General features: G+C 43.0%; 1 protein-coding gene and 2 long non-coding RNA genes across 8 annotated transcripts in view; 1 reads left to right on the top strand and 2 right to left on the bottom strand.

The window, feature by feature from the left end:
* The first annotated feature begins 2,370 nt into the window (after positions 1 to 2,370).
* LOC137603958 (uncharacterized) lies at positions 2,371 to 3,936 on the top strand. The gene is made up of 3 exons (XR_011037369.1): positions 2,371 to 2,507; positions 3,148 to 3,299; positions 3,639 to 3,936. It is a non-coding gene; the product is annotated as an uncharacterized lncRNA (long non-coding RNA).
* LOC137603959 (uncharacterized) lies at positions 3,822 to 7,117 on the bottom strand. The gene is made up of 3 exons (XR_011037370.1): positions 5,779 to 7,117; positions 4,492 to 4,598; positions 3,822 to 3,959 (listed from the first exon to the last, which is right to left on the bottom strand). It is a non-coding gene; the product is annotated as an uncharacterized lncRNA (long non-coding RNA).
* Positions 7,118 to 8,965: 1,848 nt separating this feature from the next.
* The window catches only part of ltbp1 (latent transforming growth factor beta binding protein 1), a 45,594-nt gene continuing 41,081 nt past the window's right edge, over positions 8,966 to 13,478 (bottom strand). For 5 of the 6 annotated variants that reach the window (XM_068326861.1, XM_068326863.1, XM_068326865.1 and 2 more), the window contains 10 exons: positions 13,305 to 13,433; positions 13,054 to 13,191; positions 12,810 to 12,971; positions 12,624 to 12,713; positions 12,080 to 12,208; positions 11,846 to 11,986; positions 11,524 to 11,700; positions 11,106 to 11,261; positions 10,866 to 11,015; positions 8,966 to 10,791 (listed from right to left, as the gene is read on the bottom strand). In XM_068326861.1, the coding sequence (XP_068182962.1) occupies positions 10,619 to 10,791; positions 10,866 to 11,015; positions 11,106 to 11,261; positions 11,524 to 11,700; positions 11,846 to 11,986; positions 12,080 to 12,208; positions 12,624 to 12,713; positions 12,810 to 12,971; positions 13,054 to 13,191; positions 13,305 to 13,433 (1,445 nt within the window). In that variant the 3' untranslated portion in view covers positions 8,966 to 10,618. Of the gene's footprint in view, positions 10,792 to 10,865; positions 11,016 to 11,105; positions 11,262 to 11,523; positions 11,701 to 11,746; positions 11,987 to 12,079; positions 12,209 to 12,623; positions 12,714 to 12,809; positions 12,972 to 13,053; positions 13,192 to 13,304; positions 13,434 to 13,478 lie in introns of those variants that run through there. The other variant, XM_068326866.1, reaches the window with a different exon arrangement.

The following is a 13,478-nucleotide window of genomic DNA, read 5'->3' as shown; positions in this document are numbered from 1 at the left end:
TGGAAAAACTATTATTTCTAAATAAAAGCTTATAAGAACCCCAAGTTGATCCAAGCGTATGAAAACAAACATTTACAAAACAAATGTATGAGAATATAAACATACGCATACATATAGTGATGGCAAACAAGTCAGTCGGAATTCTTTTATGTCACAATATAGACCTTGTTTTTTTCCAGTGATCCAAATCCTCTAATGTAACTGACGTACACAAACATATATGTACTTATACATTACATGTTTGTGCATATATATGTAATATATCTCTTAGTGCTTTATTGAACCACACACAGGAGTAAATAGTGTTGGTCGAAACACAGGCTCCAACAACACCACAGCAAGCCAGCTTCTCTCTGCTGCAGGTTGCCCACAATGATCGTATAGTGGTTTGTGTTTAATTACAATAACACTATACGCACACAATGATCACATTCAACAGTTACATTCAGTCAGATGTATTAGTAAATCACAGCCAGAAATTCCATATTGTGGTGCTCTGCTGCCACCCTCTGGCGGTTATGGAACATAGCAGGCACACTGGAACACGAACTAAAGACAAATCCAATCACAATGACTAACGTACACATACATTTAAGGTGAGCTGAAATATCATATGAAATATAAAATCATGAAATCATCATGAAATATCAAGATGAAGTTTTAACATTGGACGGGCAAACACGCATTAGTTCCGTAGATTAAAACTATGTTGATAGTCACAACCGGAAGCTATTGACGATCTAACGACGTCTAATTTATTTCAATGTTATTGTAGTTACCCATCAGAGGTCATCACGATTAGAGATCATTCAAGAACCTAAAATAACATTATTGACACGTCTTCCGAAATAACTTTGTTGTGAAGTTTCCCACGGAATAATTTAGCAGGTATAAAGCTAGGAAATTCAACTTTACTATCGTGTTTGTCTTAAGACTTTTGGTGACGTTGTACTTAAAGCATATCAGTAATTGTGTTAATTATATCAGTAATTGTGTGGCTCGGAGTGAAGCTAAAATGTGTAATACAACTGTTGACCACAAGAGGGCGATGTCCCCGCTGTGTGTTCATGTCCGGTGGTCGCTCAAAATAAAAGCATCAAACGAACAGGAAGTACCTGTATATTTGATTCAATTTTACGGGAAAAGTACGACCAAAAACTGATTATGAGTTTTTAATGTTTTTACGTTTTTCCAAAACGTGTAGAGAGTTTTAAGTGAGGAGATTCGGAAAGTGTCAAAATCTATTAGATTCTTGTATAAAAGTGCTAACTAGTATTAGCCCCACTCTCCCGTCTCGCTAGAATTTCCTAAAGGTAAGGTAGATGATTGTTCGTCTAGTTTTCGACTCAAAATTGCGGCTACATTTCACAGTAAGACTGAGTAAAGCTAAAATATGTAATACGGCCACTTACCACAGGAGGGCAGTGTAGGCACAACATGGATAGAGATGTACATAATCGCCGATATATGTTGTTTTCCGGTGAGCTCTCAAAATAAATGCATCAAAATACCGTAATACTGTATATTTGTTTTCAATGTAATGAGAAAATTCGAGTGACGAGTTTTTAATGTGTTTTACATCGGTTTTGAACGAATGCCAGGAATAAACATATAGATATATTTTTCACAGAAGGAGTAAGCCGGTGAAAAAGTTTGGTAGCGCTAAAGATACTGTTAACTTTATCGGGAACATCAGTGAATTCTTTGCTACAAACCTCGAAGTTAGAGGAACTATAGTAATGCAAACTTGTTAATTTAGAAGTTTACATTGTTCATAACATTTTAGTCCCTTTTAGTGGGGTGGAGGGCAAATGCAATCATTCGGTTGCTCAAAATTATTTTGATAGGCAAAGCCGGAAGCTGTCGTCAATCTAACAACGTCTAACTTTGTCTCAATATTTTTGTAGTTACCCACTATGTCCACAAGAGGGCATCATGATTACCGATCATTTAAGTACGTAGAATAACATTATAGACACGTATTCCGAATTAACTTTGTCGTGTAGTTTTCCACGGAATATTTTAACAGATACAAAGATAGGTAATTCAACATTACGATTATATATTTCGTAAGGCTTTTTGTGATGTTGTGCTTAAAGCATGTCAATACCTGCTTAAAGGTCCCATATTATGTATTTTTACCTTTATGTCATTCAGCTGCCAGATGTCCAACTAGACTGTATTCCAAATACTTTGACCTAACGTGATCTGTGGTCCTAAATATCAGCTTTTCAAAATCGCTCATCTGAGATACTCACAAAACGCTTCGTTTCAGGCCTCCGGCTGCAGTATGTTAATGAGCTCCGCTGGTCACCGCCTCCTTCACCTGGGCCACGCCCCTCTGAAGGAGAGCGTTAGGCTAACGGGACACTGACCGGCGTTACGTTTGTTAGCATTATGGCGTTTGGAGGACCCATCGTGTCGCTGTACATTTATGACCCTGAGTCGGACCCAGAAGCTCCTAAAGAAACACCGACTGTGCGGCTGCAGCAGGATGTTTCTGAATGGTTAGTCCGTGTGAACGGTACTTAGTTGGTTCTGTGTTGTTTTGTTGTGTAACCTACGTCATCACAGGACGTTAGCATCGTCCGGTAGCTACTTTAGCTTCTACTCCCGCCTCTCATCACACAGTAATAATGTCACATGTCTTATTATGTATTTTGTATATGTACAGATGTGTTTACTGCTAAAATGTTGCTGTATTTCTGTAAGTGACGGTAAAGTCTGATGGTGGTTCTGATAGTTACCATGTGGCTAATGCTAGCTTCTGCTCACGGCTAAGTGACTATTTTTCTATCACATTGATTTAATCCGTTACTAAGCTGCTAAATATTTGAGGCAGTCCTCTGTGACGAGACTCACGGAGCTGACACCTGCTACCATCACACCAGGTTAATGGTGAAATGATGTAACCATATTGCAGTGATGCCTTTATATACTTATATATATATATATATTGAGGTGTCTTCACCTGTTGTACAGGTGTCCCTGTGGACACTGAATGTATGCCAACAGAAGCAGAAAACAACTGCTGTTTGAGACACAAGTAACAAGCTCACAGCTAAACCACAAAGTTATGTCTCCACGGTATTCAGTTACTTTTACAATTGTAAATTCAAATGACCTTTACCATGTTTTTCACTGTAGGTTAGGAGCCGTCTGCAGGAGGTTGATGAAGTTCCGTGCATGACTCAACATCCTGGGTTCCAGCCTGTGTGCCTAAACGTGTACACCCTACAAAGGGCCGGTCACGTACTGAGGGCCGAGTGTGGCCCTTCACGTCTGAGACCAATACATCGGTAAGTCGTTCTTTGAAAAATGTCGGAATAAAAACTATTTATGTCTTATTTTGCTTCATTAGGCATTCCTTCATTAATGCAGTAAAATGACATAGGTACAACAAAGTCTAATATATTGTATTTGCGATACCTTGATTTTTATCTTATTAATAGACATGTTGAACATTTTTTGGTATTCACAATCCATTTATGTTGACATATACAAGCATTTACATAAAACAATACATCCAATAATAATAATGAGAACACAGGGCCATCCTATCAGGAAATCAACAACAGTTGTAATACTCAGGATTGAAAACATTGTGAAATAAATAGTTTTGTGTCCTTTTTCTGTAGATGGTGCAGACATCTGGCCTATCGCACCTTTGTTGGCTGGTGCTGGGGCTACTTAGGACGCAGAATCCGGGTTGTCATCCCAGCATGTGTGGTCCTTCACATACGCCAGGAGTTTCCTGAAGACAAAGGCCATTACGCTGGATTTAGACCAAGTCTTGGTTGAACCTGGTCATGTAGCTGGCAATGACCTCCTCCTTGTCCCGACGCTCATACTGGGCAGACAAATTCTCGGGAGAGGAATGGACAACATCTCATTTGTGTATGGCACGGGGTCCACCAAGACTTTGTCACATATGAGGTCCAACATCTCAGTTACAAAACCTGTTCAATAAAACACAAAGATAGATCTTTACTGTTATTGATATTGTTTGATTCATTTCTGTGTTTAGAAAAATTGTGTTCAAAATACATCCTGGTACTTGCTACTAATTTATTTATTTGTATGGTTACTTTTCACTGTGTTTTGGTGCAAACAATTACCAACAGAATTTCAAAACATGTTTGTTTGAAATATTAAAATATTGCAACACTAACAGAAAGTTGGCTCTTTCTTGTGAGGTTTGACTCATTGTCCCTTCAAAAGCCTTTGGAAAAGTGGATCTTATAGAGGGGTACACCAAACGTAACGAAATAAGGAGCCAAAACAATATATGACATACATGAATCTGTCTCAAAAATGTTTATACTAAAGTCTTCACTTACTGTCTTGCTGGAATATTATAATACACAACACTTATTTTTTACTGAACTACTATCAACATGTGCATTCACTAACACCTATAGACAACTATATTTAGAAAATTAGTGTAACCAATTTTATTAAAACATTGTATGGAATATGACTTGTACATACCTTTACTTCAATAGTGGGAATGAAGAGTCCTGCAGGACAGCTGTGTACCACCAGTATGGGTGTCCACTGGGTCAGTTTGGCCCCCCCACGTCCCTTGAAGCTGTAGGCTGAAAGGATGCACAAGGAAGAGGGACACTAATGTCAGGACACCAATGTTCTGATATTGGATAAGGAGGACAGACCTGTGTGCGTTGTCGCTATGACGACCAACAAACAATCGACTCTAACACGTGCGCGCACACACAATACGAAACAAAGCACAACTCCCTACGTAGCCTAGCATTAGCTGACTTTATTTATGCTGACAGATAATAGAAAAGAAAATATGAGACCAACTTGCTGTGCGTTTTAGTTTTATACTGTAGGTCCCGCACGCACACACGTGTGGGAGTGCATGCACACACACGCAATAAGCAAAACAAAGGAGACCTCCCTACATAGCCTAGCATAGATGGACTTCATTCATGCTAACCGACAAAAAGAAAACAGATCAAATGTGAGCCCAACTCTGGTGCGTTGTACCTACAGTAGTTACTGTAGGTTTAGCACACACACGTTGTACCTACAGTAGTTACTGTAGGTTTAGCACACACACGTTGTACCTACAGTAGGTACTGTAGGTTTAGCACACACGTTGTACCTACAGTAGATACTGTAGGTTTAGCACACACACGTTGTACCTACAGTAGGTACTGTAGGTTTAGCACACACACGTTGTACCTACAGTAGTTACTGTAGGTTTAGCACACACACGTTGTGCCTACAGTTGATACTGTAGGTTTAGCACACACGTTGTACCTACAGTAGATACTGTAGGTTTAGCACACACACGTTGTACCTACAGTAGGTACTGTAGGTTTAGCACACACACGTTGTACCTACAGTAGATACTGTAGGTTTAGCACACACACGTTGTGCCTACAGTTGATACTGTAGGTTTAGCACACACGTTGTACCTACAGTAGATACTGTAGGTTTAGCACACACACGTTGTACCTACAGTAGGTACTGTAGGTTCAGCACACACACGTTGTACCTACAGTAGTTACTGTAGGTTTAGCACACACACGTTGTGCCTACAGTTGATACTGTAGGTTTAGCACACACGTTGTACCTACAGTAGATACTGTAGGTTTAGCACACACACGTTGTACCTACAGTAGATACTGTAGGTTTAGCACACACACGCTAACACGAAACAAAGCAGCACCACCTAATTAGCCAAATAGCACTCGATCACTCATGCTAACAGACAACTGCTAAAAAGATAAATGTGGTGAGACTTACCTGTAACCGGGGTGCAGGTCCTTGGTCCCGTATGGTTGGGAGTGATCCTTGAATGAGGATCAGTCTCAGGCAAAGCCCCGTCTGGACTGACCCTCATTGCTAAAACAGACTGGACTGAAGTGGTTCCACACACAAACAAACGTGCAGGTGATGTAGCTGCACAGAGCCATTAAAAATGAAATGCAGGTCTCTTCTGTTCTTCATTGGATGGGATGAAAAATAAACACTGGTGTTGATTTGTACAATCAACAACTGAGCAACTACCTTGTCTAATTGTCACAGACGCCATTTCAACAGACCGCTGCCTCACGTCCGACACGAAGAACTCCGTCTCGGGGATGGCCACGCCCTTGGGCGTGTCAACCAATCCATATCGTCCACGCCCCTGAGCATGTCCACCAATCCATATCGTCCAATACTCTGTCCAATAGCAGAGTGCAAAGTCTGACGTCAAGGATGCCTATTCTAGCAATCGAGTCGTTCAGAGCCATGACCTCCTAAAACTCCAAATATCTATTGATGCAGAAGTGTTTGTTTACCAGATTCTAGGAGTTGGTCAGGTTAGGGAGGACCACTATGTAAATGTAGAGACCTGAAAAAGTGTGATTTTCATAATAGGGCCCCTTTAAAAAAAAAAGTCAAACGAACATATTTGATTCCATTTCACAAGAAAATTACGACCAAAAACTTTACATCATTTTTGGACAATTGTTACCGTCTAAATAAAGACATGCAGGGAGTTGTAAAGTGTTAAACTGTTAGATTCTTGTATTAACGTGTCAAAACTTGTGGGTTAAATCAATTTTTTTCAAATAAAGCAGAAATTATTCCAGTCAAATAGTGCTGGTAGTGAAAAGAAGGTTTTAGATTTTAGAGGATGTTGGAAGCGTGAATTGTTCTTGCTGTTGTACAGTGAGGATGAAGTAAAATCATGACCTTCTGGTTCCTCCTCGGGGCTGTGAACCCCATAAATACAAGTTCCAAACCAAATCACTACAGCTAAAAGTTTAGCTCAGAGAGGTGAGAGGAGGAACTCAGAAATCTGAGGTTATAGGATCAAATCCCACTCTGTCCTTTTGGATTTTCTCCAGAATGTTGTAAATAATAAATACAACATGTTGAATAGCTCAGTAGGGTTATCTTTAAACAATGGGTATTTGTCAAAGGATGTAGGATCAAATCCCAAAAGTGAGCATGTTCTTTGGCCACATAAAAATGTGAAATGCTCAAGCACACACTTTTTGTGTAAGGTGTCAGGTTGCTGAGCAGGTGTACAGACATTATAGGTTCAAATTGCACAATTGTTAGGTATTTCCTGGTTTACGGCCACCAAGACGCTTCCGGTCCATTTTCTCTGGTTCACTGAACTCTAAACCCTAACCCCCTAACCCCTGACCCTACCCCTAACCCCTAATCCAGGGGTCTGCAACCTTAAACGTTCAGAGCCAAATTGAACCAAAAAAAACTAAAATCAAACCTGTCAGGAGCTGCAAAAAATTATAAGCTTTATTTGAAGGCAACACAAGCTCTAAGTGTCTATATTAGCTATATTAGCCTACTATCAAATTGATTAACTAGTCATAGTTAATGCATAATGAGATTCATTACTTTCCATGCAGAGCATCCTGGAATGACGCACCACGTGACTACTCTTGTACCATATTCGGTGCTTTAAGTTTACCTTCCATTACTATATTACTGTATTATGTTTTGTTGCATTGATGAGAAGCTTCGCTTTCCTTTACTGTCTTTGCAGAGAGAAGCATGCATAACTTTCTGTATTGTTTTGTTTTGATTATTTTGATGAGTCCTTCATGTAATCACCACCTATTGGAGATATCATCGGGGGGGGGGGGCGTTGTTGGAACCACCTTATCCACAGCGGTAACTCCGGTCACAGAGCACACAGTTGATTTCTGGCAACTGGCTAGCACGATTAGCGTGGCTAGCGTGACTTTCAATTCCCGTCTAATCTGTATTAACTCATATATATGCACATGTATGTGTCCCGACAGGCAGCGGACCTCCTCCACCCACCACTGAATGGCCAACCTGACAGGATTCGGCAGCCCTCCGGGCCGGAGTGGTCGTGCCGCGGCTGAAGACAACGAGTAGACCCGGGTAGACCCGCCCTCAGGTGGCCAGAGATACCAGGAGTCTCACCCGATTGGTCAGGACTCATGTCACATCACTCACCACCCGCCCACTGTGCTGCCAACCAATCACCACTGCTTTCTAAAGCCAAGGGCAACAACTGTCTAGGACCCCAGCTGTCCTGAGCTGTCCTAGAAGGAGCCTGACTAAATTTAAATTTCTAGACAAATCCACCTGCTTTGTTTTCTGGTGACGTCAGCGTACGGAACGACCGTCATCACGGCTTGTTACAGCGGAACCAAACTTGGTGAAACACCTGTCGGCTCGGCTAAACTCGGGAATGTTCGTTCCTGGAATGACATAATTTTTACAGACAATACACTGATATGAAATATATATTACATATTTTCACAATGTGGACATGTAGGCTGCAAACATGAGCTTTTGTAGTTCATTAAGACGGTGGGCGTTCCCACCGAATTAAGTCACGTGGTTTTTTCCATGTATGGAAGCATTTTGTAGTTCATTAGTTTTATATCACTGTAACGTGAATTTGTAGAGGAAGAGTTTATTTATCATGTACAAATTACAAACACAACTGTTCTCTGCACTCATTTGTGGAAATGTACACAAGTTCCTTCTCACCCTTGCCGTCTCACAACCTTGCAGTGAAAAAGAAGGTGAACGGTTGATTTCATTCCAGTCTTGAGGAGGAGAGGAATCAGCTTCTTTGGCTCTTGAGGAAGAACATGGCGTTGACTCGCGTCTCAAGACAGAGTCTAAAAGTTTGCAAGCTTTAGTTTACCCAAGTAGAGTATAAAGACTATTTGAATACACATGGAGCTCTTTAAATCAAGTGCATATGAATGATTTGGTGATGCTGGAGTACAACCAGGGTTTTTTGTGATCAGGCAGAGGGATGAGGATGGAGGTCGCAGACGGCTTGCTTCTTCACAGATTAAACACAAGTTTGGATTAACCCCCCCCTCCTCCTCCACAAAAAAAACAAACAAGTATCAACATGTTTGTTGATACTTTAAATGAGTAAAATGGTTTCTTCCAACATAAAACAGAAATAACCACAAAGCCAACGTACATTTTATACCAGTAACATATCCTTTAATTGAAAAATTGAAAAACATCTGTAAGAGCCGAGTGTATTCAATCACCGGTCCCCAACCACCGGGCTGCTGGCCACTAGGTACAGGGCCGCACAGAACGTTTGAATTTTACTTTTCTTTATTGCTTATCAGTCTAAAGATGTTTCATGTTGAAGAGTGACTTCTGGGCGTATAATGACTCACATGAGTTTGTGACTCTTGACAAGACTCGGTCACCTGTCAGGTTACTAGCCGTTACCCCGAAATTAAGCACTGAGAGCGTCATACGCGATCCTTGGTACGCAATTCAGGCCGACGAGAATAATGATGTTGATGACGAAGCGATGCTACTTGTTTATGTGCAACGTATGTATCAGGAGGATATATTATGTGCAATTATCGAGCAAATGAAGGCCTGTCCATGAAAATATTATCTGACTTAGATGAAACCGGTCGGTGGCGCAAAAAAGGTTGGGGGCCGCTGATTTAATAGATGTAGTATCACCTTTCTCCTTTCATTCATTCTCACCTCTTCTTTCTCTTCTGCACTGACCCATTGAATGACCTCCACCCAAAGTGGAGGCGCCACACTGCCACCTACAGGCAGCTGAGATACTGCCGGTTCAGTCATTTAATGTTTATTCATCTACTGGTGACTCATGGTTCCAATAACTCAGAGTAGGTTTGAGGAATTTGGTCATAATTTAGCATGATGTGTCGTTGTCATGGTGACATTGATGGAACTTTTGCGATGTTTTTTTTTTTTTTTTTTAACTAAGGCTAACTTTTTTGATGAAGATCCCATAAAAACAGTGTGTTTGAGTTCTACTTTATTCTGAGGGATGGAGGCAATATGTTTGTGATTAGAAAAAGTTTACTATCAGGTAAAGTAAGCACTGAATTGCCATCTGATTGCAAATATGCCTGTATGTAGTTTTAATATTTTATGAAATATGAAATTATCCCTTAACATTGAGAATGCTTTATATATATTTTTAGGAGGAATTTATTAAAAATGTCCACAATGTAAAACCACTAAAATATATAAGAAATACATTACAACAGTATTGTTAAAAAAAACAACAACAACAACAGAAACACTGTTTTACAGAAGGGAAATGCAGGAAATGAGTAACGATCATGACACTGGTAAACAGTAAGCATGGATCTGGGTTAGTTTGAAACGATGGCAAAATATGAGAATAAGACTGAGTTAATTCAAGGCTTTAGATTGTGGAGGCTGACGAGGATTATGGGTTTTAACCATTTAAAGGCACACTCCATGCTTTCATAATACAACCCACAGAAAATCCTCCTGTCGGATGTGTTGGATCGTCAGCTGTCGGATATTTGGGATCATTAGCTGTCAGATGTTTAGATCATCTGCTGTTGGATGTTTTGGATTATCAGCTGTCGGATGTTTTTGGATCATCAGCTGTTGGATGTTTTGGACCATCAGCGGTCGGATGTTTTGGATCGTCAGCTTTCGGATGTTTGGGATCGTCAGCTGTCGGATGTGTAGATCCTCAGCTGTCGGATGTTTTGATCACCTGTTGTCGGATGCAGGTGATCCCACAGCAGGTGTGTATTCCTACTCGTTTGTGCGTGTGTTTCCTTTCGTGTCGCAGTCTCGCGTCTGTCCACACTCACTGTGTGTGTGTTGCCGTCTGGCGCGTCTTATCCTCCACACAGTAGTTGGGTTTGTCCGAGGCGGTGAAGCCCGGCAGACACACACACTGGTAGGAGCCCACTGTGTTGATGCACTTTGCATTTTTACACAACGACATCCGGTTGTTTAGCTCTGAACATTCGTTCACATCTGCAGGCGGAGGAAGAGATGCGTGAAAACGTGACGGCTATGCTAGTCTTGTTTGTGAGACGCCATCATCTTACCGACGCAGGCCATCCGGGACAGATCCAGGGTGTATCCGTCGAAGCAGTCGCAGGTGTAACCCTCCTGAAACCGCACGCACCGGCCATTCTCACAGCCGTTTAGTATCCCACACTCCTCCGCTTGCAAACCCTCAAACGGACGGTATTGATCTGCAACACACACGCAAAAAAACCCCACAATCATCTTGAGATCAGCAGCTTTGTTCCTGTAGAGGACGGGCGCCGCGTCTAAACACTCACGCTCCTCGGGGTCGTAATACGGCAGGACTGCCTGCTGCTCAGATGTCGGCAAATAATCCAGACCAACTTCATATTCGTGGTCCGAACCGGCGACCAGGGCGTCGCGACCGTACGGCTGCTGCCCCAGAGGAAGGTTACACATGGACGCGTAATCCTCTAAGGAGAAAACAGACAAGACTTCCATAACACCAGTAGGAATAAATAAATAATCACTGTGTTAAAAAAGGTATCGCTATTGATTCATTCCTCACTGCTTCCACAGATTTAGCTTAGCTTAGCTTGTCTTAGTTTAGCTGGACTTTTGGCGGACGTCCGTGCAGGGGCCGGGGATTGAACCACCGGATGTGCAGGCTACTCCCTGGTTTTCATGTGGGCCAGCCTCTGTGTGTGTGTGTGTGTATGTGTGTGTGTGCTGTACCAGTGTTTCTGCGTGGACACAGGGCACACTCCATGCCCCAGGCCTGTCCGTACAGACAGCAGCACTCGGTGTACGTGGTCTTCCTGTTGGGCGCCAGCGGCAGCGTACACGTCATGGTTTCCGTCACCTTCTGCCAGCAGATGCCCTGGTAATCCAAAGGCTCCGCTTCCTGTTGCTCTGCACACACACACACACACACACACACACACACACACACACACACACACACACACACACACACACACACAAACAGCATTGGGTTTTGTAAATGTGGGATACGAACCAATCTTAGTGCATGCATGCTGATGACATCTTTTCTTACCGGTCAGGTCAGAAATGAAGAAGCAGCGGTTGGTGTTGGGGTCCAACACCATTGGATGTGCGCAGAAACACAAGTAAGAGCCGTGTGTGTTCAGACACTCTCTGCCCACGCACACACTCTCATCCAGACACTCGTTGATGTCTACAGGAAGTTAAGCAGAGGACTGTCTTCATCCACACACATGGATTTACGATATATCATCTATAAATTCTATCAAACAGGTTCCAGCCTGACCTCTGCACTCCATCTTGGCCGGATCGTAGTCCTCTCCGGTCTTGCAGTAACACTCGTAGCTGCCCACCGTGTCCAGGCAGTAGCCTCCTTTGCAGACCTCCTCCCCAAACAGCGTGCATTCATCCGCATCTGCAAGAAAACGAGCCAAATGAGACGTCGACCAAATAAATCGAACACTTTCGGTTTACCACAGTCTCCCTTTTTCAGATTCCTCCAGGTTCTTTGACAAATTGAAGCTAATTCACCTCAATTTCCTTAGTTGTCCAATCCATCACCAGCAGAAGCTTTGCTGTCTGCAGCATCTTTAAATCATAATTTCATGTTGGATTAAATATCAAACGGTGCTTCTTCGGTACATAAACTTCTGTGGAAACGTTAAACAGTTCTTTTATGAACTGGAAACCATCAACTGAGACGAATCCCTCCCATTAAATGAAAGGAAATCCAACTGGAAATTAATAGAAGTTCCTTTAAGGACTCCGTTCAATGAGAAAATAAACATTTATTCATACCGTTAGCTCACCTAGCGTTAGCATAGCCTTACCTTTGTAGCTCTCAGCTGTGGCGACTCCATACAGTGAGTCTCCGCTGGGAATAAAACCTTTTCCGGATGGACACATCTGGTTGAACTGGTCTGAAACACACACACACACACACACACACAAGGAGGTTTGGAGGCTTCATCGAGCACAGTGTTTGCATACACACCTGCAGCAGTCCTCTGACTCACCTGTGCCATTGACAGGGCAGGGGTGCACCTCGCAGTTGTCGCCCCATCCGGCTCCCAGCGTGCAGCAGCACTCCTGCAGGGTGACGTGACTCGTCAGGACGCTCTCACACAGGTTCTCGTCGTTCAGATGGTAGTAGCATTCCTTACGCTCCACCGACGGGGCTGAGGGGAAAGGAGGGGGAAGACCGTCGTCACACGGATCCCACCGGTGGGACGGACGCGAGCGGAGGTACGGCGACCCCACCTGTGGGCACGGGTTCGCACTTGGCGATCATCACGTTGTAGTCCTGTCCGACGGGACACATGCAGAGGAAAGAACCGTCGACGTTAACGCACTGGGCCTCTCCGCACACGCTGCTCAGCAGCTCACACTCGTTCACGTCTGTGGAGCAGAGACACGCCCACTGGAGTTTGGATGGGATCGATCGTCAGGTAGAAGGGAATCATCTTTTTCCTTCTTCTCGGCATGCATACGTCACGCGTTTTGCGCCTTACCCACACAGCCGTGGCCGTCCTGGGTCTCCTGGTAGCCCTGGTCACAGAGGCATCGGAACGATCCCAGCCTGTTCTCGCAGAAGCCGTGAGGACCGCACAGCGTCTCATTCTGCCAACACTCATCGATGTCTGCAGAACAAACCCAAGAGCAACAATTCTGAGAGAGTCCCAAAG

This window comes from Antennarius striatus, chromosome 11 (genome assembly GCF_040054535.1).
Source record: "Antennarius striatus isolate MH-2024 chromosome 11, ASM4005453v1, whole genome shotgun sequence".
In the NCBI taxonomy this organism is placed as follows: domain Eukaryota; kingdom Metazoa; phylum Chordata; class Actinopteri; order Lophiiformes; family Antennariidae; genus Antennarius; species Antennarius striatus.
This window is presented reverse-complemented; position numbering and strand designations above follow the sequence as displayed.